The sequence below is a fragment of the Onthophagus taurus genome, chromosome 7 (assembly GCF_036711975.1).
Source record: "Onthophagus taurus isolate NC chromosome 7, IU_Otau_3.0, whole genome shotgun sequence".
NCBI classification, from domain to species: domain Eukaryota; kingdom Metazoa; phylum Arthropoda; class Insecta; order Coleoptera; family Scarabaeidae; genus Onthophagus; species Onthophagus taurus.
In genome coordinates this window covers 24,439,036-24,465,517 of record NC_091972.1, presented here as the reverse complement: position 1 = coordinate 24,465,517, position 26,482 = coordinate 24,439,036, and the positions used below count along the sequence as shown (strand labels likewise).

The following is a 26,482-nucleotide window of genomic DNA, read 5'->3' as shown; positions in this document are numbered from 1 at the left end:
CAGCTAGAATTTATTGACCTCTCATACTCTGGGCTCATCTCAAGGGCTCTCATACGGCCTTTGCCGTATGAGAGCGCGCATTATCCTGTTAGAAAATGGGATTTTCCAGCCATTGCACAGTATTAGGAAGTTATGAATATCAGGCCAAAAATGTTGTTACATAAACAACACATACAGTATAAAATTATAGTGAAATTTCATAATGGTGCAACTTTTAATATGACAAATGTTTTTGGAAATTTATATGTAAAATAAGTGTTAACTTTACATGTCATTTTTATCCAGAGTTGAACTTCCTAACACTGTGCATTGAAGATATGGAAGCGCAACGGGTTCTAGCACATTGGTAATATAACGAGCTGCGTTTAAGTTACCATTAATGAAGACCAAAGGTGACCTACTACCGTAACACACAGAGGGCTGTGTTGCGTTGCACAAAAAATGTTGGATTTTCACGTTCTCAAAATCGCGACAATACAGCAAAATTCTACATCTACTTCAACATTCTTGCGCCCAATTCGCTCTTTCGTTGCTGCATTCCTGAGTAGACGGTGAAGTGGTGTAAGAGGAAGACATAAAAATGGACGATATGAACGCAGTCCATAAGACCTTATCCGGCGATAAACAGATGACATTGACTTTCTGGGTTCTACACCTCTCATCCAATCATCAGCCCCGGATCTAGGGGGGGGGCAAGCCGGGGTAGTTGCCCCGGGCGGCATTTTATGGGGGCGCCTAATTCACATACATATATGTAGCAAAAAGAAAAATAAATTTGTTTCACTAAAAACACCTTACATCTTAGTACATATATTGCGCGCATTGTGCATATATCGATTACGCATTGTTCAAAAGAAACATTTTAGATCTTGTCGTAACATGTTTTTTGAATTCTTATTACTCTACGCTTAAAAACATAATCACAGACGTATCTGATCTATGCTGCATGCGGAAAATAAGCTAAGATATCGGCTGGTCACGTGTATTACGTGTGGTAACGACGGTAACGTAACGACTGCATTTATTTATGTAGTTGGATTAACTAGCTGGTTTGCTGTTTGTGTAAGTGGTTAGTGACTACTAGTGTTATAATTATTTGTAAAATCAAACTACTAATAGGTAAGGAAGAATTTACGAGAATTTAATTAATTCGTTATTGTTTTACTTGAAAGCCTTCTTTTTATTATTCGCACCGTGTTTACGACTCTGACGTCTTAACCTCTTACTTCATATACGGTATTTCCCCGGACTGTTACAAAGACGTAAAAAAATTATTACTAATTTTTCAAACATAGCTCTGCTTAAATAATAAATAAATAATTTCTACACTTACTATGAAAGTTAATTCATTATTACCACTTTTATCTAAAAATTGGACTTTTAAATTCTTTAAATTCAAATTACAATATGTAATCATAGAAACTATGTCTTAATTTAATTTGATCGTAAATTAATTAAAATTTATAAATATAATAATTAAATTATAAATAATATTATAATTACAGTTATATAAATAAATTATAAATACAATTATTTGAATAAAAAAAATTAATTTAATAAATTATATAATTTATTCGTATCAATCACATATCGTAATTTGAATTTGAAAATTTTTTCAGAGTCTAATTTTTAGGTAAAAACTGGAATTATTAATTAATTTTCATAGTCAGAGCATAAATTTTGCATGATTTTGAGGTTTAGATATATCCGACGCATTATTTAGATGAGATAACTTTGAAGTCAAAGACGTTAAAGAAATCTTTGTAAAGTAAAGAAAGCATCTGTGTAAAGAAATGAGTAATAAATTTCTTTTTCTCTATGTAAGTCTATCCGGGGATTGACTATACTTGCGTTAAAAATTTTATTTATATATTATTTATTTTTTTTTAAATAAAGATCAAATGATGAGTGCAACAAGGAAAAAGCTATCCGGGGCTCAAAACAGGAAGAGAGCGAGCCACAGAATTGATGAAGAAGCGCAATCCGCTGCTAAGATGCGACGATGGCTTCGCGAAAGCGCCGCATCATTAGCCCCCTCTGATTCGGATATTCAGAATGCAACCACCGCAACTGAACGGTCAGATGATGGGGAAGAATCGCTGTCACCGGTTTTATGTCAAGAACAAGATGATGACACCCAGCTAGCAACTAGCGACTTACCGCAATCGGCTAGCCAGCAAGAAGGCGAAATAATAGATCTGATGGATCCAGGTGCATGGCCGGACACCGAAAAAATGACAGATATGCAAAGGTCCTTTCTTAGTAATCAAGCTGTATTATTAAATGATAAACATCCAAACAACATAGAGTTTAAGTTCACCGAACGCAATGGTAGGCGTTTGACTTATTCAATGTGGTTCAGAACAATGACAAATAAAGAAAATATTAAAAGAACCTGGCTTGTTTATTCTAAGACAAAAAACTCAATTTATTGTTTTGCTTGCAAACTGTACTCCAACGTTTTTACACCGCTATCAGCCTTACGTTCAGTGGGTTTCATTAATTGGAAAAAGGCTTCAGAAAGATTAGCTGAGCATGAAGCATCACAAGCACATAAAGAATGTGTTATCAAATGGAAAACCCGTCTTCAGCAAATCAAATCGTGTCAGGGCATCGATCGCGATGTTGAGCTATTGATTCAATCGGAAAAAGAAAAATGGAGACAGATTCTACATGTAGTAATGGACGCCGTTATGTATCTCGCTACAAACTGTCTTTCTTTTCGAGGTTCTAAAGAAACAATAAACGATCTTACTATAAATTATCCTCAACCTAATCAAGGAAATTTTCTTAACCTAATAATTCTTCTTGCAAAACACAATCCTACTCTCAAGCTCCATTTAGATCATCTACAAAAAGGTCAGGTGTCTTATTTATCGAAGACAGTACAAAATGAAATTATCCAACTACTGGCATGCAATGTTCGGAACACCATTATCGATGAGATTAAGGGGGCCAACTATTTCACCATCATGTTCGATTGCACCCCGGACATAGCTCACAACGAACAAATGAGCCAGGTGTTTCAATATGTTAAAATTACAGGAAGTGAATGTGAAATAAAGGAAAGCTTTATTGATTTTGTACAGGTTGGTGGAAAGACTGGAGAATATATCACACAGCAAATTTAAAAAAAACTAGAATTGGATGGTTTAGATATACAAAAGTGTCGTGGACAAGCCTACGACAACGGGTCGAATATGGCCGGTATATATAAAGGAGTTCAGGCAAGAGTTATGGAAGTGAATGAGTGCAAAGTTTGTGCCATGCTTGGCACACTCTTTAAATTTAGTGGGCGTGCATTCGGCATCATCATCTCCAGACGCAATTAGTCTATTTGGGCTTGTACAAAAACTGTACTGCTTCTTTGTTGGATCCACCACACGATGGGAAATAATGAAACAATGTACAAAAACTAATCTGAAAGGAAATAGTCAGACAAGATGGTCGGCCAGACACTTAGCCGTTACAGCTTTAATAAATAATTTACCGGAAGTAGTCGAAGCCCTGGAAAAAATTGCAGAATCCTCCCTTTCGGCAGAATCTAAATACGAATGTAGTCATCTACTGGGTGCAGTAATGAATTTTAAATTTATTCTTACATTAATAATTTGGTCAAATATTCTTCGAGAAATGAACAGGGTTAATGTTCAAATACAGAAAGAAGAAATTATCATTTCACGTTCTGTAGCACTAATGCAAGGTCTAATTCATACCATATCTGAAATGAGAGAAAAATCAATAGAATTTTGGATTGAAGAAGCTACACCTGTATCAAAAAAGTTGGGAATTGAGCGAATCCTTAAAAGCAAACGAATTCCCATAAAGAAACGGCAACACGACGAAAAGTGTGGCGACGAGTCAAGAACTCTCAACGCGACTCAGTTGGTCTCCAAAGAAATAAAAATTATATTCGACAAAATTTTGACGGAAATAAATACAAGATTAGAAAGCGCGAAAGATCTGAACGAAAATTTCGCCTTCCTCAATGGTTACGCGTTTGTAAATATGTCTGCTGAAGAACTGCAGAAACATGGAGAACTTCTAGCTAGAACATATTCTAGAGACTTGAACATACTTGATTTTTGCCAAGAACTCGCTGTTTTTAAAACGCAAGCTCCACTTATAATCGGTATAAACGAAAAAACAACTGCATTCGACCTGTTGCAAGGTATATACAAACATGATCTGCAGGAAGCTTTTCCCAATATTAGTATAGCTTTAAGAATATACTGCACATTACAGACAACAAGCTGTGAGCGAAGTTTCAGCAAACTGAAATTAATTAAAACCTATCTTCGTTCAACAATGAGTCAAGAACGTCTATCTGGTCTCGCAATTCTAGCTATCGAAAATAAAACGGCTTGTGAGACAAACTTTGATTCAATCATAGATTCTTTCGCGGAAAGAAAAGCCAGACGCGTAAAGTTGTAGCGTGTAAAATTAATTTAAAAAAAATTAAAATTAAAGTAAAATTAAGTATTTTATTTCTCCCAATCATAAAAAATCTTCCAATTCCAATATTCCCATACAATTTATTGCCTACACTTGAAAATATTAAGTAAACTTTACGTTAAATAATAGTATATTTCATTACAAATTATAATTGACGTTTTCGGTTTTCGGTGTCGTGTACTGTAAATTTATTTTCTGAATTTTTGTAAATAATTAGCTCAAAATGTTAGAGGGGAGGGGCGCCAAAGTCCATTATTGCCCCGGTTCAGAAAAATCGTAGATCCGGGGCTGCCAATCATTTGCAATCGATCGAGTTGTTGAAAATCTGTCTCTTATAACCAAAAGTCTTAAGCGACATTCTTTGCGATCTGTAGTCCTGCGGCGACGTCCAGATCCAGGGCGACGTTGTTGCACCCCTTCCTCGGACCATTTGGACCAACATCTCAATACCGTTGTAACATTTGGGTTTACACGACGAGCAATTTCTATTAGCGAGTTCGGCCTCTCTCATGCTAATAATACGGCCACGTTCGAAATCAGTCAATTGGGAAAAATGTTGATGTTGACGTACTCTTGGCATTGTTCCCAAGTTCAGAACAAAATTGTGAACAATAATTTGCAAAATAGACAGCTATTTACACACTGATTTGTTTATTGCTTCAAATTTATTGTTACTAAATAAGTGGAAAATGTTAATAAAATTTTAAACAGAAAAAATTTTACTTCAAAACTTGCTTTTATTAAATATGCTCAGTACATGTTTCGTGAGAAACCTCTCATCTTCAGCTGAATCTAATATAAAAATTGGATACAATATTAATATACATTACCAAACAATTTTAAAAAAAATAAAAAAACTTACGTCATAATTAACTATACAGCGTGTATCTGAATGACTGCAACAAACTTCAGGGGGTGATTGTTTAGAGAATTTTAAGGGTACTTTGATATATGAACCATGATGGGCGACTTCGGCCCCCCTAAGGAGCTACACCCCTCCAAAAATGGCGGAAAATTTTGGTTTAATTTGTTTTTCTCTAAAACCATAAACGCTAGGAAAATGAAATTTGGGGAATATGTTTAACTCATAATAGGGCACGTTTTGACCCTATTTGTACTTCCAACCTACCCTTCTAAACTACTAAACGTAACCACCCCCGTTCAATTTATGCCTAGATTTTCTTTATGAAGATGATAAATACATTGGAAAAATTTCATTTCGATAGATAAAACTATTCTAAAACTTTTTTGTCTCTCTGATGTTCTTCGAAAATTTAATAATTTCTGAGAAAAAAAATAATTAAGCAAACACTAACTGTTAAGCTGTAGGGTTGTTAATCAAAAGTTGGAATGAATTTTTAATGAAAAAATCTTAGTAGGCTTTGCAATCTTTGTCAGAAATATTTTTGACGTTTAAATGTCAGTGGTTTTCGTACTATTATTGTTTTATTTAAAATTTTGAAACGTCGAATGAACGAGCGTAAATGCGATAAAACTTTATTTAAAAATTAATTTGAAAAATAATAATAGTAGTAAGAAAAACACTGAACCCCAATTCTGTTTGTTTTTTGTTATCAGAAAGTGGTGTATTAAAACATCTATAAAGATAAGCTCTAAAAGCTGCAGCTTTATGAGATCTATTGTGATATGATTCACAAGGTATTATGGTGTCAGTTTGAGTTGGTTTTCTGAAAATCTGAAATTCGATAGATTCTCCGTTATTAATAAGAGTAAGATCCAAAAAATGCATTCTGTTATTTGTTTCTATTTCTTTTTTGCGGCTACTCCCAACTCCTTTCTAGTTAATCCTACCCATTTGACAATCCTTTCCTTAGTTCAATTAAAAATTGTTTTCTTTTAATTCCTACAGATGAATAATATTTTAATTTTTAATTATTTTTCGTTTGTCGTCTTTTACTTTTCAATTCTGATTCGGAACACCCCATGATGTTATTCTAAAAATACGCCGTTGTGGAAAAATTTTACTTTTTTAAGAACTTGTTTTATTTCTTTCTTGAACCATTTGGCTAAGAGTTTTTAACTTGTATTCGTCGTAGTTTTAAAGTGTTTTCTGTACAAATAGTATAAAAAGAAAATTTTTTGAAATGTTAACTTTAAGTTAATAAATAGACTGCGTAAGTATTAATAATTATAAATTTTATATTTTTCAACACTTATTTGTATAACTTTTTCAATTTTCTTTGTTGTTCAACAACATGTTTTTTGATGATTGTTTTTAAAATTTTTGATTTTTTGATGTTAATTTGAAATTGTACGGCTTCTTGTAGAGCTTTGAAGATGATCGAATAGATCGAAACATGTCAGCTTCTAATGAATAAATAGTTTTTAACCAGTAAAAGTACAAAATTTATTACTTTCAAATTAATAAAAAACTTATTAAAATATTAAAAACTTACTAAAAATAGAAAAAAAAACGAAAAATAATTTGAAAAAAATTGCAAGATGAATGGCGGACGAAAAGAAGAGACACAACTGACGACAAACACGACAATCAAGGTTACGAAAAAGAGACAAAGTCGCAAAAGAGGAGGAGAAATTTCAAAAAGAAATGTACTCATAAGAAGAGAAAAGAAAATCGTTACTACAAAAATCGGGAATCAATATTGTATTTGAATTTGATCATTAAGCAAATTTACATTTTTAGATTTATGTTTCAGAATTTCAAGAAGATCAAGTCTGTAACTTTTATCACATTTATGTATTAATGAAATATTGTCATAATTAATTCTATGTCCGGTTTCTTTAGTATATTTATAAATATTCGAAGTGATTTTAGTTTTATGTTCCTTGGCACGTGATTCAAGTCTCCTACCCGTTTGGCCAATATACATGTTATCACAATTAGAGCAACTTATTGAGTATGCACCACTTTCTTTTAATTTATTGTTATGTTTAAAATGATAGTTAGAAAAAATATTTAATATATTATTATTATTAGAAAATCTTTTCTAAATATAATATCTCATTATATTATATTTGATAGGTTTGTAAATAAAGTTTTCCTTTATAGGGTTAACATATAAGGGATCGGATTGAATATGTATTTTATAGAAGAGACTATTAATAATATTAAGAGGAAATTTATTTTCTATTGCAAGATTTTGTATGTAGTTAAATTCATTTGTTCTGTTTTCTTGTGAAAGTGGATATTTTAAAGCTCTGTTAATAAGGAACCTAAAATTGGCCAATTTTTGGTTAAGAGAATGTGAGGAATCATAAGGAATTGTAGTATGTATCATAGTGGGTTTTCTATATACCGGGTGTCCCTCAGAAGTGGCTCACCCCCATATTTTTTTTTATTATTAGTGATATAAGAAAACCGTTTGGAATTCATATTTGGGCCATTAAAACGGATTATTACGACATTAAATCAGTCTCTTTGTACTTCCGGTTATACCGGAATTAAGTGAGTACTAATTTCGCTATTTCTTTAAATCTCTAAATTTTTTTTCTTCAGTTGGGTAGACTTCAGTTAGTTTTAAAGGAAAAACGCGATCAAACAATTAAGTTTAATTGAACTATTTTTAATCTTTTATTATTTTTTTCTTTATTTTTTGTTCTTTTACACTAAATGTTCTGTAGCTGATAGTAACTTACAATGTACAATGTCCATTATAATTTGGATTGTTTACTTTATTTTGGTTAAAACCTGCCAGGTCACCTGACCTCACACCTTTAGATTCTTTTTTATGGGGCAATATAAACGAAACCTGTAAGGTCTCGTGAGGCCTTAGAAAATAAATCGAGTTAGAAATTGTATTATCCAAATATCTCCGCAGGAATAAAGCCGAGTTGTTAGATCGACAATACGCAAGATACAAATATGTCAAAATCGAGGCGGGAGGGCATTTTGAAAATTTAGAAAATTAGTTTTTTTGAACCTATAATTGAATTAAATTTGTTAACTTACACCTTAACTAACTTATTAAAAAAGAACCACTGACTAAGGCATAGCAGTGATCACTGCTCGAGAAACAGTAAATCAAGAGGATCATAGCGTAATTTATACTATTAACCTAGCTACTATACTTAAAAAGTTATAATACATTTTCCAAAGGTACTAAAACGTTAAAAAATAACGAAAATAATTTTTTTTTCAAACATTAATAGCGATTGTGAAAATTTTTTCAAGTAAAAGTTATGTGTAATTATGCTGTCTACGAACAGAAGAAACAAAATTTATAGATTTAAAAAAATAGCAAAATTAGTACTCACATCCGGTATAACCGGAAGTACAAAGAAAATGATTTCATGTCGTAATAATCCATTTTAACGGCCTAATTATGCATTCCAAATGGTTTTCTTATATCACTAATAATAAAAAAAAATATGGGGGTGAGCCACTACTGAGGGACACCCGGTATATTGTATGATATTTTGTCATTATTTAAATGATTTACAGTTAAGTCGAGAAAATTTAAAGTTTTATTCTCCTCAATCTCCATGGTGAAATTTAAATTTTAACGCAAAAGACGTCGTCAACATACCTAATCCATGCATGGATATTATGTTTTGTAAGGGTTTGTATTGTTAATAATGCTATTTTCTTCAATGAAGTTAAGGAATATATCAGCTAATATGTTCAATAAAGGCATTCCCATTGGAAGACCTTCAGTAATTTTATATATTTTATTATTAAAACTGCAGTAATTCTGTTTAATGATATGTGTATGAATGAGATTAAGATTATTAATTGTAATATCATCATTAAAAAAGTTAACAAAGAGTTTATTGGCCAAATCAAGTGTTAATTACATAACATTCGAGTACAAATTAGTGATATCGAATGAAACTAATAGTTTATCTTTAAAGTCTATATTTTTAGTTTTTTGTATCAATTGATAAGAATTTTTAATTGAAAATGTAGGTGTAAAGTTAATCATTTTGAAGATATTAAGCATAAATTTAGTGAATTTATAAGTAGGGGATTTTATAAAGGAGGTTATGGGACGAATGGGCATGTTTTCTTTGTGCGGTTTGAGAAGGGAATATAGCCTTGGGATTGCAGAATTCATATCAATGAAGAGTGAACTGTTAAAAAACTTTGTTAGAATTATTTAAGGCTTTGGTCTTTGTCTCTTCTTTTCGTCCGTCCTCCATTCATCTTGCAATTTTTCTCAAATTATTTTTCGTTTTTCTTCTATTTTTAGTAAGTTTTTAATATTTTAATAAGTTTTTTATTCGTAATCGATTTTAATTCGTTTTTTTTGTAGTTAATCGACTAGTATTATAAATTCTTTCACATTCTACATAGGTTTTATATAGTTAATTATGACGTAAGTTTATTTTATTTTTTAAAATTGTTTAGTAATGTATATTAATATTGTATCCAATCTTTATATTAGATTCAGCTGAAAATGAGAGGTTTCTCTCGAAACATGTACTGAGCATATTTAATAAAAGCAAGTTTTGAAGTAAAATTTTTTCTGTTTAAAATTATTCCATACTTGCAACATGGATCATCTGGAATTTAATAAAATTGTTCAACAAATTCTAGGTGTTGCAATTTTCATGGAAGTCAGTATAAATAAAACACTACTCTGATTAAAATATTAATTTTTGCTATGTACATTTATTAATAAATAATAAAACTAGATTTGAAAGTTTTATAATGTTTACCTACACAACACAATTATTATCTTTAATTATTTAATATGATTTTCAACGTTTAATTTTTTGTTCTGTTTTTAACACATAATCACCAGTACCATTAATTTATAAAAATAAATATTATCTCAATAATAATAATAATACAAAAGAAATATTAAAACAATACTAATTAATTAATACTAATAAACATTGTGATGTTGCCCTAATATAGGACGTGTTACAAAATAAAATTAAAAAAAATACTTCTGTCATCAACTTTAACATAAAAAAATGAATAAATTATTATAAAGCTGCCTTTATTTCTTTCGGTAATAATAAATAAATTAAATAATCAAATCTCTTTCTATTATAGTTTTGTTTACTAATTTAAATATTAGTTCTGTTAAACAAAACTGCTAGTTGGTTGTTCTAAAAACAATTCGTCTTTTCTTTCAACAATTTTTCTTACAATCGCATCTTTCTTGTGATTATAATCACCTTGACCCCAATTTGACGGCTTGATGGGAACAATTTTCGGCTTTGGTGGTAAAGGAGGCGGCTCATTGACTTTATTAGTATACGGATTTCTCTCAATAACGGTTACGTCCAATTTATTTTTCGTCGGCGAGCTTTGATTAGATGTCGAACTATCTTCCGACGTCGAAAAGGTTGGGCTGCTTTTACTTTCTGGACTGTATATCGTGTGATTTTCGTATTCTTGATTATTTCGAGGATACTTTATGGCTCGTACATCCAAACAAGTTGACGTATAAAATTTGGAATTTTCAATTTGTTTCTCTTGACAAGATAAACTTTGTTTGTGATTTGAAGAGTTTTCTTTGTCCTTTAAAAAATCGGGTAATTCATAGTTTATTTCTGTTCCACGCTGATCTTCTAAACGAGATCGTTGAGCTCTACTTAAACCTTCATATAATTCTTTAAAAGAAAATAAATTATTAAATTAATTGATATTAAAGTTTATATTTACCATCACTTTCACTGCAAGCCGTTTGTAGTCTTGGTCCAGATTTCCATTTCGCAATAAGCGGCTTTTTAATTATATGATTATTGTGACTTAGTTCGTTATTAACATCTTCATTGCTATTATTAGTCGAACCCATTTTACATCGCGTTAAAAATTTCTTTTTGCGGTCCAATAAAGCTGAATCTCGTCGTAGAAATCTACCAATAATACTCGATGAATGATCCGAACCCCAATCTTCGCTCTATAATCATACAAGTTTGGAATAAAAAATATTAAAAGGAAAGAAATTCTAATATTATTACCTTAACTGAACTTCTATCAGATTTAGTATTAACACATTCAGTTTTTTCTTGTAAAATATCTTTATAAACCTTATTAGTAATTTCATCTAACATTTTAGCATTTTCCAAGACGGTTAATTTAACAGCGTTCGACGTTGAAGTCGGGCGGGATTGTTTCAACGAAACCGTTAATCGACAATTTTCAATCGTCGTTACCGCTAAATCTAAATTAATAATTTCCTCTCCATTTGCAATGTCCACATCCGACAATAAATAACCGTAACGTTGTAATAATTGTTTTAAAACATCACCGATTATTTTCGTATGTTTCGATTTTACGGAGATAATCTTTTTGTTAGGCAAGTCTAATTTAAAGGTAACTTTACGTTCTACAAACACTTCACAGCCAGTTAATAATTGTGAGGATAATTTTAAATCCATTGGCTAAAAAATTAAAAAATATAAAATAATTTTTTTTCTATGGCTTAAATGTTTAAGTAAATTAGGGAATTAAATGACGGATTATTTGTGAGATCTAAACCTATGTATATCTAATCTAAATACTAAATTATCGCATGTTTAATAAAATAAAACCTCTACAAGGAATTTTAGAATTTAGGTAAACGTAAAATATAATCCTTTTCTGTCGTATCAAATTAACCAGCATACGGAAAATTTTTGACGAATATTGTGCCTTGTTGTTATCTTATTTTTTGATTAATACTACTTGAAATCTGTAGGGTACTTCGTAGTAACATGTGAAGTATTTGACAAAAGTTCTTGTTATTGCTACTCCTAAAGTACTTTAAGTGTTATTTCTTGGTCACTTTTATCATGCTTGTAAATATTGCTGATATTGGTGAATATACTAAAAACAATTAATACTCTGAAATTATTAAGATTTTTCTTTCTAAAATACTCCATTACATAAACATGTTACTAGTACTTTTAGTTCTTTTTTTCTGCAGGCTGGTCTGTTACTAATGGGACATAGAGCAACAGTCAATTCATTACATTAAATTATTACGATTTAACCCAATTTATCTTAGTTCAATTGTTAATAATAACGAAGATACAGATGGGTAAAGTTTATACTTTATTTTCGTTTTTCTTTAATAATTTCGCTTTTGCTTAAATTATAAACATGAAAATTAGTACATTATCATTTTTTGAGACGATAAATAATAATTTGGTATTAGTTTTGATCTATCTTTCGGATGGCGCTGCCTACTCTAAATAAAAGGTTAAAAGAAACATCGAAGTGCGTATATACTTAACTACCGACAGTGCAGGAATGGGTAAACAACAGCTACTATGGGACGCACCAGCATTCAGAATAAAAGCTAAAAGTTAGCCAAGCTGTAAAAACTTGCATAGCCTCAAATGCACAAATTATGAACAAGTTTTTTGACTTTGTCAGGAAAAGTTCCTCAAAACTGTTTTTGGAACTTATTGTTAGTGTATAAAACTTATTGTGAAGATAACAATTTGCAGGCTTTGTCTAAAAATTATTTCTACCAACGATTTAAAGATAAAAATTTATCTATACAGGGTAATTCAAATTCGACCCCACCATTGGGAACTCGGAAACCATAAGAGATACAGAAATGGTTAAATGGGGCAAAGTTGCGTATCTTAGAGCTCATCGTTTTTCAACTAAGTTTTTGGATCTAGCCGTTTTAGTTTTTAAAATATGACCGAACAACAAAAAAATGACTTTTTCGTTTTGCACTTCTTAACTTTTCTAGGACGCACCAAGAGACCATTTTTTAAAAGTATTTTGAAAGTGGAAACACCTTTATTTAGTGCAATTCTATACATGCGGCTATACAGGGTGTTAATAAACAAACTTTACACACGCTGGCAGGTGATAGTAGAGATAAAAACAAGAAAAAAATCCTAATACACGTAGGTCCAATACTCATTGGTTTTCGAGATATGGAATTTTTAAATTTTCATTGTTAGCTTTAAATTTGAATGCGATATCGCGTTACCATTAACGCGATAGAACAACAGCCGCAGAAACTGTATGTCAATAAACATTTTGTGACTTATTCTTATTTAAGCTAGCTTATTTTCGCAATGGTTCAATGGTTAAATGGTCATATTTACTTGAACTTTCTGCGTGACAATTTAAACGAGTTACTGGAAGATGTGCCATTAGACGTTATTAGAAACATGTATTTTATGCATGATGGAGCCCCAGCCCACTATTCGCTAAACGTAAGAAACTATTTAAACGAACGATTCGAAAACAGATGGATTGGTCGTGGAGGACCTGTCGCGTGGCCACCAAGATCTCCTGATCTAACGCCAATGGATTTTTTTTGTTTGGGGACATTTAAAAGGTATTGTTTATGCCACGGAAGTTTATACAGAAGATGAACTTTGGCAGAGAATAGTAGTCGGTTGCCAGCAACTAAGAAATCAAACTGCTTTCAATCGAGTGCGTAATTCTCTTTGACAACGAGTGCAACTTTGTTTACAAGAGGAAGGACGACAGTTTGAAAATCTTCCGCGATAACGAGTGTGCTAAATGCGTTGCGTGTTGTAATTTTTTTTTTGAGAAAGCCGTATCTCGGAAAATAAATGAGTATTGGACCTATGTGTATTAGGATTTTTTTCTGCATATCGGCGTATTCCGCAAATGTAAATTGAACCATTGCGAAAATAAGCTAGCTTAAATAAGAATAAGTCACAAAATGTGTATTGACATGCAGTTTCTGCGGCTGGTGTTTTATCGCGTTCATGGTAACGCGATATCGCATTCAAATTTAAAGATGACAATGAAAATTTAAAAATTCCATATCTCGAAAACCAATGAGTATTGGACCTATGCGTATTAGGATTTTTTTCTTGTTTTTATCTCTACTATCACCTGCCAGCGTGTGTAAAGTTTGTATATTAACACCCTGTAGAATGAAAATTAAAAAATCGTGAAATGTATTTACCCCGCGACTACTTTTCTGTAACCAGAGAAGCACGTCAAACCCCTAAGCCTTATGAAGCCGTGGATTTGCCATACAGCTTCTTCTCCAACTTTTCCTTAGCTGAACATTTTAGATACCCATCAATTCATCCTGGCAGACGAGAAAAAGATGATCCGACGGTTACCGATATAAAAACAATAAAAGAAGCAAAAATTCAAGAAAAACTACATAATGATGCCGAAGAAAAACGAAACTAAAGCATTAACTTTAACCATCTGTATCTTCGTTATTACTAACAATTGGACTAACATAAATTGGGTTAAATCATAATAATTTAATGTAAGGAATTCACTGTTGCTCTGTGTCCCATAAGTAACGGATCAGCCTGTATATTACCTGTCAATTTGTTATAATCTTGGAAACGTCAAAATATGGGCAAATAGAATGAAATATCTAACCAGAAAAGATACAAATATGAACTACATATGACTACAGTGTACGGCAAAGCGCTGCTATTATTAAAAAAAATGACGTTATAGTTTATAATCGTTACGTTACAATTATTTTCTTTATAGCCGACTATGGAAGTTGTGCACTTACTACAATCTAGTACTGGCAAAATAATATAAGTTAATTGTGATTTTCATAACAAAAACTATAAATAACGTGAATGTCTGTCTGAACAAATTACGTTGTTTTAAACAATAATAAACAATACTAAAAAATTGTTTTGACTCTTGCTTAACAGTCAAAAATTATTAATAATCATCAACAATAATTATGAGGAGTCAACGTAAATGAAACTAATAGCCAACTTTTAGAACAATTTTAGCTAAACATAGCAGTACATGACACGATATTTTATTTTTTTAAGCGAAAACTATTAACTTTAAGGAAAAAATTAAAGAGACAAAAAGGTGGCACAAAAGAATGAGCTTTAAAGCTCATACATTCTTATGTTAGTATTCCAAAGTTGTTATAAAAAATCAAAGGGGTTGTGAATTTCATCCCCTTAAAGGGCGCTTGGGAAGCTTAAGGTATGCTTGAAAATAAGGTGTTAACCAGTGGTGAATACATACAAATGTGCATTTTTGACTCAACTTTGATCGTTCATAGCTCGAAAACAAAAGAGTTGCGACCCTATGTTTGTATAAAAAAACTTTTGTTATTTTGGCAAGTACTACCTTCTTAAATTAAAATTAGAACTAGAAACTTTCTAGAAAATGTTGCAACCTCCTTCAGAACCTCACTCAGTTTCTCACTTCGAACCAGTTTCTGAAACGTCAAACCTTTTCTTAAAAGACGCACGGCAAAACCCGAAACTTTCTAGTGTTAGTTCTAGTTTTAGTTCTAATTTTAATTTAATTCACACCGGCCGTGAAAGCCTTCGTACTTATACTACCTTCTTGTAAAGTTTCCCGTTTAAAATCTGAACCAACCTGTATATAGTTAGCTATTGCTTTAGTTATATCACCTGGAGGAATAATGGGTTCAGTATCAATCGTGAAGGTGAGGAAAAAGACCATCATGGTTAACCAGATCTGCAGTAGGTTCCTTGGAAGAAACTGGGGTTTTAAATCACGAATGGCTCATTGGCCTAGGTAGCAATAATCAGACCCATGGTCGCCTATACTTCATTAATTTTATGGTCAAAAACAAACCATAAGACAGCGCAACAACAGTTAACACAAATCTAGCTGCTTGTATGTCTTAATATAACGGGTGCAAAGAGATCTGTCTGACGGCTGCTATTGAAGCCCTATCGGTCTCACATCACTTCACTTGTACATACAAAAAGAGGTAGCGTTGAGTGCCTTGTCACTGAAGAAATGCTCTCCACTCAAGCTGATGCAGGGTAACCTCAGAGGACATCTCGAAATCCTTAGGGACTCATGCCTAAACCACTAGATTTAAATTGAAACGGATGTTATACCGACGAATTATAATACCGACCAGCAGGTCATGTTTAGAAGCAGGGAAGAATGGATTAAGGGTGAGGCCTGGCTCCCCTTCATCCATTCCCTTCATCCACACCGATGCTTTAGCCTACCAAAAAGCCGCATTAAGATGCCTTTAAGCTCGGAATCAACCATTTTTCAGGCTAAAGTTCTTGCCATAAACATCTGCACTGTTTTGAATCATGAGAAGGGACAGAAAGGAACATCTTTATGGACAGTCAGAGATAACCTGAGAAATCTCGCCAGGGGTAATGAAGTTACTCTATGGTAGGTTCCAGGTCATAAAGACATTGTGGGTAATGAAAAGGCGGACAAGCTGGCCAAATAGGCAGTGAGAATGCCCTTCATTGGACTCCAACCCAGCTTTGGCTTACCAAAAAGCCACTTCAAACACCAGGTGATTAACACATGGTAGGACTTAACAGTAGTCTTGGGTTGGTAAGAACTTCCAGGGCACAGACAGGCGAAGAGTATGGTTTTACCAAAGAGGTTTTATGGCTCAAGAAAGGGGACTTAAGATCTCCTTCAGGTTTTCTGACCGGCCACATGTCACTAAACTGCCATCTCTCCAACATTGGAGAAGTGGAAAACCAAACTTGTCGACTTTGCAAGGACAAGTCAGAACATACTGCTGAACATATTCTGTGTGACTGCGTCAAGACTATTGAGCAATACATACTAAGATTTATTACGACCAATCATTTAGGAGCCATAAACCTTTGGAAGGCGTAAGTTACTATTGATCTTATAGGTCGCGGTGACGAGAGGGGCAGTTCCCCTCAGCTCGGCAGGAACAAAAAGGCATGCCGTGTCATTGGATATATCAGACCGCAGCGTAAGAAGAATTCCGATTTGAAATTTCATCCTAACAAAATAATGATGTTCCAAGAATTGAAGACAACGCCAACAGCTAAAATCTGTGTGATCAAATGATTATACAGATTACTCTAGACCAGTGGTTCTCAAACTATGGTACGCGTACCACTGATGGTACGCAAGAAGTTCTCAAGTGGTACGTAAAACAGTTTATATTTGCATTATCATTATTGTTTTTTTTTTGTTCACTGGTACTACCTGATTTTTAAAATAGCCTTAGTGGTACGCAAGGATATAAGTTTGAGAACCGCTGCTCTAGACGCAGCTTTCTTTAATAGCGACGAAGCGCGTTTTCACCTCTCTGGGGCTGTGAATAAACAAAAATTTCGCGAAAGACCGCAAAATCCCCCTAAACTAACAGTATGGGCTGCCGTATCATTTGCCGTTATACAGTGTGTCCGTAAAGTAACGGATATAGGCGATAAAATCAATACAAATGGTTGAATACAAAAAAACGAAAATTGTCATGATATCTCAAAATCTAAAATCGAAACATTTTTTTTGACTACGTCATGAAATTCTCTGTAAAAGAGTGTCCATATAATGTCTTAGTTATAACACTCCACCTATAATAATAACCAAGATAATTGCACTTGTTGGTTTTACGGTATTTTCAGTTTTGGCTTCTAGGGGAAAAACAAAAGACGATAGCGCTTTGAGGTTTTCGGCATTAGCAGTTTCTCGAAAAACGAGATCATGACATGTAAGCTACTTTTTTTCTAACACTTATAGTTTCCGAGTTAGCCTATTCGTACATTGAATTTGAACCAGCCTGTATTTTCAGAGTTTTTTTTGTATCTCTTTTTGTATCCTAACTCCACTTTTATCTCAAAATGACATTTTAATTTGCTCACACGTATACTTGTACTTTCTGAGTCTTTTTTTGTATCTCGTGAATAATTTTCGATTTTGGAGTTAAGCCAGTTGCATCTTAAACCGACGATATATTGTACAATTATTTGTTGCTGTGGTCGGTCCGAGATTTCATCCGTTCTTCTTGTTGGTTCCCTTTAGAAAGGGTCAGACGTTTCACCAAGATCTCACCTGGCATCTTCAGTGCGTTGTCGTAGTCTCCTGTCAGCAGACTCTCTTTCCAAAGGGAACCAACAAAGAAGAACGGATGAAATCTCGAACCGACTACAGCAACACATACTTTTCCATCCGTGAAAACATTAACATTGACATTAACACCACATTAACATTGTGCAATTATTTCTAATACACCCATTACTCTTTATAACCTTTCAAAACTGCATAATCTATATTGTCAAAATAGCATGAAATGTCAAAATAATAGAGGTTTTATTTTATTGAACGCACTATGCTATATCTAAATTAAAAATCTAAGTAAAAATAAATTAAACATGCATACTTTTGATGATTTATCCGTTGTAACGTCATAACTATAAAATGTAAGGCCACGTTTTTCAAGAAGCCTATCAACTAATTGTTGAATACTTTCAGACTCTCTGATTTGAACTACAGTAGTGCTTCCAGATGTGCCTGAACTTAAATTTACTCGACACAACGGTTGTTGTCTACTTAGTGCATTTTCCTACAATATATTTCAAAAATAAATTCCTCAACTCCCAACAATAACAAAAAATAAACCAGAAAATAACGTTTATTTAAGCTTACCGTTTGAATTCCAATTTCTGTGTTATCATTTTTATTTTTTTCCGCCCAATCAATATCACCGCGATCTTTCGATTTCGATCGATTCTTTTTGTGCCAAGGTAACAACGATTTTCGTCGTCGATCTTCAGCATTACTTAGAGATTTCTTTAATTTCGATGGTGTCACCGAAGGCGGCGGTTGGATTAAAAGTCGCGTGTCCAATTCGGGGCAATCGATCGAACCGGATAAACTTTGCTTGTATAGATCCGATTTAAGAAACCTCGGGTAGCTGTCAAATTTCATCAAATTAAAGATTTGCTTTTGCGCCAATTCGAAAGTTTTATTTCCGGCTTCTTCGAGGCAATGCTCCGCGATTGATCTAGCTTGAGAATCAACGTTAACCGCATCCGTTGAGCCGATACACAAATGACGTTCGTAGATTTTTGCGGCTTCTTTTCGTTTTTCTACTCCGGGTGGCATTAATTTGAAACGTTCGCATGCTGTCCAAAAATATATATTTTCGGCGCTGAATTCTTTCTTTAAAAACTCCTAAATAAATTTAATTTAAAATTAATTTTAATATATTTATTAGTTGAAGCATAACAAATTACTTACAGCAAATGTATGAAGCCCGATGGAACATTCTAAAAGTTTTTCAAAAGATGTCGTCCAAGACGCTGGTCCTTCACTATTTAATTCGTTCTAAAAACGTAAAAAGTGATGTTGAAATAAAAATTAATTCAAATCGGAACAAATTGCGACCCGTTAACAATGCATTTATTAATAATTCATGCTTGGAATAAATAATTTATGATTACCGCAAGTAGGCAAAGTTATTTATGTTAATACGTGAGCTAATTTAATAATGATAAATTACAGAGTTTATTCTAACGTAACGGTTAAAATATCTACAAGGAAATAATAATATTAACAAAAAAAGTTATTCGCGGATATAGTGCTTGAATTGTTAGTGGTTAATTGGAAGTTTACAAAGATAAATGATATTTAGTTCAGAAAGATAAATAAAGTTTTTTTTTCATACAAATAGTAGAAGGAGTGTTTATAAATACAATGAATTGGTATATAAAGCAAATTTATAGTGTTATGAAACTTATTGTCCAATTATAATAGGTACTATTTAATTACAACAATTTATTTTTGTACTTAAAACAATTAAATTTACCAATTTTATTTGTTAATTGATTTAGAACGTAGAATATACGTTGCGTCACACCGAAAAAAAAGTTAAAAAGATAAGTGAATTCATTAATGATATTTTGCTTCAATTTACGTTGTTAGTAATGATAAGGTGAACATAAATTGTTCTACACCATTCACTTTTTGTCACGTGAAATAAACTTTTCCTGCAACCTGTAATCACACCAATACAAGGCTGAATAACGAATGTTAAACATTATAATGTTCCTTGATTGAGTTTGCAGTTTTAGAGACTCTCTCGTCTTTGATATACGCAAATAATAATTATTATAGTGCTTTAATACAATCTCTTCCATTACGAAATATGATTACTTTATTTCTCGGTTGTATTGCAACAATTTTTTGGAAAGTTTTGTTCTCGGTATTACCACATTTTTGTGTGGTGGCAGATTCTTTGTGTAGACTTCAACATATTAATAGTTTTATTTCTTGATTGTAATTATATTTCCCAATTAATTTCAACAAAATGTTTGTTAGAAAAATATAGCGTTAATATTAGAATAACAAAAACTTTGGTAGTTTATTTTTTTTCTATAGTACCTGTCATATTGTAATGTTGGCCAGATAAACAGGGAATTTTGTTATATATTATGTTTGAAATGATTTTGTCTCGAATTGACGTTTGAAGTTTCGTTATTTAAAAAGACAAAATTGAGGTTTTTGTTTATATTTATAGACAAATAATTGGAATAAAATAAAAATTTCTTAACATCAATTATCTAGTTACTAAAAATATCACTGGAAATCAGAAAAACTACATAAATTTAAAAACCCTAAATAATACCAACAGGAACCCTAAAAATTTCACCTTGACCATAATTACAAAAAGAAAAAAAGTGTAATTAAGAAGTTTATGCCATGAAAGTAAATCAAAATCCGACAATAGGAAGATAAGAAATGATGCTTATGCATAATTTCGCATGTTTATACTGGTTTATAAGCATTCCTTTTGTTAGATGAACCATATTGATATGTGTCAGTATAAGATGTGATCAAATAACTTATATGTGAATCGTTTAGTTATTAATGTTATTATCAAAAGATTGCAGCAGTGTACAAAAATGAAAAACGTTAAATTAAATACCTTTAATAGTTGTTCTATCTGCAGCGAAGAAATAGAAGGTAAAGCATTGCTGGGATTATTTAAAATTTTATGACTTACTATTAAACAAAAATGTTTGTATACTTGTCTCGAATAATATAATTTTGATAATAAAGATTTGTTTAAAAGTTTTTCTTCTTTACATTTATAGAATTAAAATTTTCCTTACATATAAATTTCTTCCAGAGAATATATTTATTTAAATAATTGCGTTCGCTTGATGTAGAATATTCATACATTACTCATAATGCTAAACACTTATGAACCATTCGTTCTATAAATAATATTCCTTATATGTTCGTGGTGCATATTGAAAGAAAATTTAGTAATGATAGCAATATTATTATTAAGTTAAATAAACGACTTTGCAGTACTTTAACTGATTTTGTTATCGAAAAATTTTTTAAGTGTGACCAGTTTCACCTATAATGGCATCCTCAGAGATTATGTCTAATGATAAATGAAAATAACAATATCAAAATTAAGTACTTTAAAAATCTGTTCAAAAATGGATTTCGCAATTTAAAACAATTTTAATATGTAGTGTCGACTGTACTTCGGAATTAAGTCAAGCTTTAAGATTTTTACAGTACTTAATTTTGATATTGTTATTTTCATTTATCATTAGACATAGTCTCTGAGGATGCCATTATAGGCGAAACTAGTCAGACTTAAAAACTTTTTCGATAATAAGACCAGTTAAACTACTACAAAGTCGTTTATTTAAACTTAATACATATACTGGTAAAATGGATATCTTTGACTTTCCACCTTTCATTATTATTAAGTTAATTAATTAATAGTCTTTCAACAAAGAATAATATACAGGTGTCCCGAAAGTCAATGTCAAGCGGGCACCGGACGAGAGGCCAACCCATACCTATTCTGGTAAAAATAAGAAAAAAATTCCATGTCTCTTAGTTAAGTCGTTCTCGTTATCATATCTTTAGCTACTACGGTCAGAAATGTTCGCAGATTAACAGTAATTTTTTAAATAATTTAATGCTTATTAACCATGCTACTATAGAAGTCACAAATCAAACAACAAAAGTCGTTAGTATTGCGAAAAAAAATTAGTTTGATCGAGTTAAGGTTGAAAAATTTGTCTATTAAGTTTGATACACCTTTTCTAAAAAAGGAAGTACAACATCACCCTTGGAAAGAAATTTTAAAAAGTCGCCTGTTTAGGTAAGATTCCAAAATGGTACAACACTTGTCATTTTTCTCTTCATAAAAAGTATTTTTGCAAAAAACAAGTTATTTAAAAAATTCATACATTCGTATGCTATTTGTATTTCCCCTTTATTTCCTCTTAACTTTGTTAGATGTGCAATATCTACGGACTACAAAATGTGACAACAAAATTAAACAAAAGGTATTATTAATTTATTTATTATTAATTTTATTGCATTATTTAAATTAAAACAAAAGAAAACTCTCAAATCGTTTGCACTAATACAAGATCTGCATAGCCGCAGAAAAGATCTTTTTACTAGTCGTGCAAATTTCCTTGTATTTATTTCTTCTGCTGCTGTATAAATATAGTGTGTCAATAAAAACATCAAGGGGATTTAGGTCTGGAGAACGAGGAAGCCACGCAATCAAACCAAGGTGCTAAATTCATCGTTCGGAATATTCTGTATTCAAATAACATTTTCTAACAAAGTTGGTAAATTATTTTGGAGAAAATACAAATAGCATACGAAAGTATGAATTTTTTTAAACAACGTGTTTTTTTCAGAAAAACAGGCAATAATACTTTTTATGAAAAGAAAAATGGCAAGTGAAAAAAGGCCATCTTTTAAAATTGCTTTCCAAGGGTGTTAAAGTACTACTTTTCTTAGAAAAGGTGTGTCAAACTTAATAGATAGAATTTTTTTTTAACCTTTACTCAAACAAACTAGTATTTTTTCGCAAAACTAACGATATTTATAGTTTAATTTGTGACTTCTATTTTCTGACCGTAGTACAAAGATATGATAAATATTTTCAAAAATATATCTATTACCTACCACTTAACTAAGAGACATGGATTTTTTTTGTTATTTTTACCATTTCGGGACCCTGTATACGAAATAATAAAGAACATTCTTCACATCCGTTATTAGTTGTTAAAACAAAATTCAACTGTGCTTATTCTATTTCTAGTTAACGCATTTAGATCGAAGAGATAATGTACCTGCAACACCTGTTGGCCTGTTATAGACTTGACGTGTGGCAAGCGTCTACCAGAGCTACATTTCAAGGAATTTAGCCTCTCTAAAGGGGACTGAAGAACTATAACCAATCCGTTACCGACAGAGTTACCTTGCCTAATAGGAAAAAACACACAGTTAGAAAGATATAACTACGGCTGCTAAGCCTAGCCTATCGTGAAATCGCGCATGCAAGCGAATAAAACTTGTACAAAACACAATAACGCTCACATTCTAACATAGGTAACAGCAACAGCACAATGTAAGCACACAACACAAATCAGCAAGACACGTGACGAACACGAGAGCGGCAAACGTTCGTACGCGGAAACTACGTCAAAAGCGGTGTTTGCTTTACGAACAGATAGTATTTAGATATGCGAAAGTTACTAGATGGGATCCGAAGTATATTTTGGGAAAAACTTTTTAAGTCGTTTAGCTTGAAAACACGTGTTTGTATAAAAAGAAGTATAAAGATGAAGTGTGTGTTGTTTTATGAGTTTATATATAAAACTATTATAAAGAAGTAATTATCAAGAGAAATCTCTATTTGTCCGCTTAATTGTTTTATAATTGTTTTCCGCCTTCACCTTGTGTAAGGAAATTCTTAAACATACCCGATTAAAATTGTGAATTTCGTCAGTACGTTTTCACATAAAAAAGCATACTTTGAAAAAGTTAGAAGTCCTAATAATAAAGAGTTTCCGCCATAAAATTAATTAACATTTATAAGAATTATCACGCAGCAGTGTGCTAAATACGTTATCTAATTGCACTTTAATATGAATGCGCAACTTGATGAAAACTTGTAAATTGTGTAGGTGTCAAAAAATAATAATCTCTCCAGTAATTATTTAAATTCAAAATAATTTTATACTTTAAAGACAAGAATTAATAGATTTGTTTCGGTAATAAGATTATTATACAGTGACCGCCAAAAAGTCAGTAACACCTTATTTTTTTTGGTACCATTGCACTTACGTTTCTGAAATTTTGAACGAGGACGACCTAAAAATGTAAGAAGGCCAAATTGATGGTAATTGCTAAAGACCCCATCATCTAGAGGTTGAAACAACAAGCAACAGGCAACTGATGCTAATGGATGAAGTGAGGAGTCAGGCAAATAAGACGGCGAGAATATTATGCTGCCTAAGAGATATAATATAACGCAACAAATACATGAATGTGGAAAGCAAAGTTCGAAAATGTAAGACCTCTGTCCAACTTGTACTCATAATGAGAACTACAGAAATAACGAACCTTAGCTTGACGTCCTTATCACAAGAAAAAATGAGACAGAACAGACAGGACTAGGTCCTATAGTAAGAAGAAAGAAAATTTCAAATCTTTAGTTATCAGAATGGAGTTTCTTCTTTATTGGGTCAGCGGGTATCTGATGTAAAGATCAAAGCTTATATCAAATTGCAACAATGCTTCTTGCGCTTAAAGAACACATTAAGACAAACGAAAAAGAGAGTACATAGAACAAAAAAGATGGAACAACATAAATGCTTATTAGAGGAAATTAATGGACTATATAGCGATTGTCACACAAGGAAATTGTAGCAGAAAGTAAAAAGAACAAAACAGGAATTTAAACCCAGCATAAAGGCTAGTCGAGACAAACAGGGAAATATCCTTACTAATAAAGAAGAAGTACTTAACAGATGGACAGACTATTTCGAAAAACTCTTAAAAGGACTCAAAAATAATAAATCGAATTACCAGATAAGCTCGTTGAAATTGTGGAAACTCATTGGAATAATATACGGAGGGCCTTGTGGGAAAAATTTGGTGACAACAAGAAATATATAGCGCCTACAATATTATGGAAAATACTATATAACACACTCCAACTATACGTAGTTGGTATATACGTATTTCCGACAGAATAAATCAACAATAGATCATATTTTTTCATTACGGCAAGTACTGGAGAAGTGTGTAGTGTACAATACAGACACACGTCATATTTTCGTGGTCTTAAGTTGCGCATACGACACCATACTAAGGCTCGTTACTACCATCTTCTGGTTAAGCTATCTAAGGGATTATTACCATGGTTACGGCTATTTTACGCGCTCTCATTGGCTAGTAGATGGGTTTATCTATTAGATAAATTTAACTAAAAGATGGTAGTAACGAGCCTAAGAGATAAATTAGACAATGTCGCAGTTCAATATACCTCCTCATCTAGTCTCAGGAACATTTCCTGTAAAGTCAGAATACAAGGAAATCTAACAAGAATATTTGAATGCCACTAAGGTCTACAACAGTGAGATGAGCTACAATGTCTGCTTTTTAACATTACTCTGGTAAAGGTAGTAAGAGATGCAGAACTTTGAACATGTGGAACAATATTCAACAAGTTAACGCAGGTTTTGGCATTCGAGAAGTTTTACGGATTTAGAATTACGTATACCAAGATATGGTGGCAAAGGCTGACTGTGGAAACATACCAGAACATTTGGAAGTTGGGGATGACAAAATAGAAACGGTTAGTAGTTTAATGAATAATAAAAATTCGGTCAGTGAATCAGTCCAATTCAATAAATGCTTCCATATGCTTAAAAATAACTTCACATCTAAGCTTCCAAGAAAAATCAAGTTGTATAAAAGACCTTAATACGACCAGAGAAGCAATATGATGGGAATGGCGTAGATGTTTGTAAAAGCTTATACAGGGTGTTAGGTAAACATGGGGCAAAAATTCTAGGGGTTATTCCTTAGTCTATTCTAAGAATATTTTGTCTTACGATAATTGCTGAAAAAACCCTGTTTCGAAGATACAGGGCGAACAAAATTTGCGACAGTAACAACATTTTATTATCAAAAAGTACATGTAAAGTTGCTCAATCTACAATAATGTTCGAAATGACTTCCTCCAGGCTGAATGCATTGAATGCACAAGCATTCAATGTTCTCGTCATTGACTGCCGAACTCTTTCAAACACACCAGGGTCGTTTGTAATTGAGTTACACCCAGCAATTATTCGATTTCGCAAATCGTCCAAATTCTCCACTGGGGTAGCGTAAACTAATGACTTCAGAGATCCTCAGAAACTCAGGCAGCGTTTCTGCCAAAAAGTTGCGATACACCACGCCAGCAAGTCTTCTTGGTAGAAATACCGGTCCAATTAGATAATCATCCACAATTCCAACCCAAACATTCAAGGAGAATTGATGTTGAAAATGATCTTCACATACCTCATGCGGATTTTCATCTACCCACACATGATTATTATGAAAATTCTT

The 26,482-nt window shown here is 32.3% G+C and overlaps 3 protein-coding genes across 4 annotated transcripts in view; 2 read left to right on the top strand and 1 right to left on the bottom strand.

The window, feature by feature from the left end:
* Positions 1 to 1,904: 1,904 nt before the first annotated feature.
* LOC111416121 (zinc finger MYM-type protein 1-like) lies at positions 1,905 to 3,131 on the top strand. Its single transcript, XM_023048078.2, has one exon. The coding sequence runs from the start codon at positions 1,905 to 1,907 to the stop codon at positions 3,129 to 3,131; it is 1,227 nt and encodes a 408-aa protein (XP_022903846.2).
* A 265-nt stretch (positions 3,132 to 3,396) lies between these two features.
* On the top strand, positions 3,397 to 4,434 carry LOC111416120 (zinc finger MYM-type protein 1-like). Its single transcript, XM_071197475.1, has one exon. It carries the CDS (start codon positions 3,397 to 3,399, stop codon positions 4,432 to 4,434), a length of 1,038 nt encoding a protein of 345 aa, XP_071053576.1.
* A 5,586-nt stretch (positions 4,435 to 10,020) lies between these two features.
* The window catches only part of LOC111415263 (locomotion defects), a 58,229-nt gene continuing 41,767 nt past the window's right edge, over positions 10,021 to 26,482 (bottom strand). The window contains exons 3-8 of one of the 2 annotated variants that reach the window (XM_023046845.2): positions 19,328 to 19,414; positions 18,734 to 19,261; positions 18,468 to 18,650; positions 11,353 to 11,775; positions 11,054 to 11,291; positions 10,021 to 11,001 (exon numbers count right to left, since the gene is read on the bottom strand). In XM_023046845.2, the coding sequence (XP_022902613.1) occupies positions 10,469 to 11,001; positions 11,054 to 11,291; positions 11,353 to 11,775; positions 18,468 to 18,650; positions 18,734 to 19,261; positions 19,328 to 19,414 (1,992 nt within the window). In that variant the 3' untranslated portion in view covers positions 10,021 to 10,468. The remainder of the gene's footprint in view (positions 11,002 to 11,053; positions 11,292 to 11,352; positions 11,776 to 18,467; positions 18,651 to 18,733; positions 19,262 to 19,327; positions 19,415 to 26,482) is intronic. The other variant, XM_071198209.1, reaches the window with a different exon arrangement.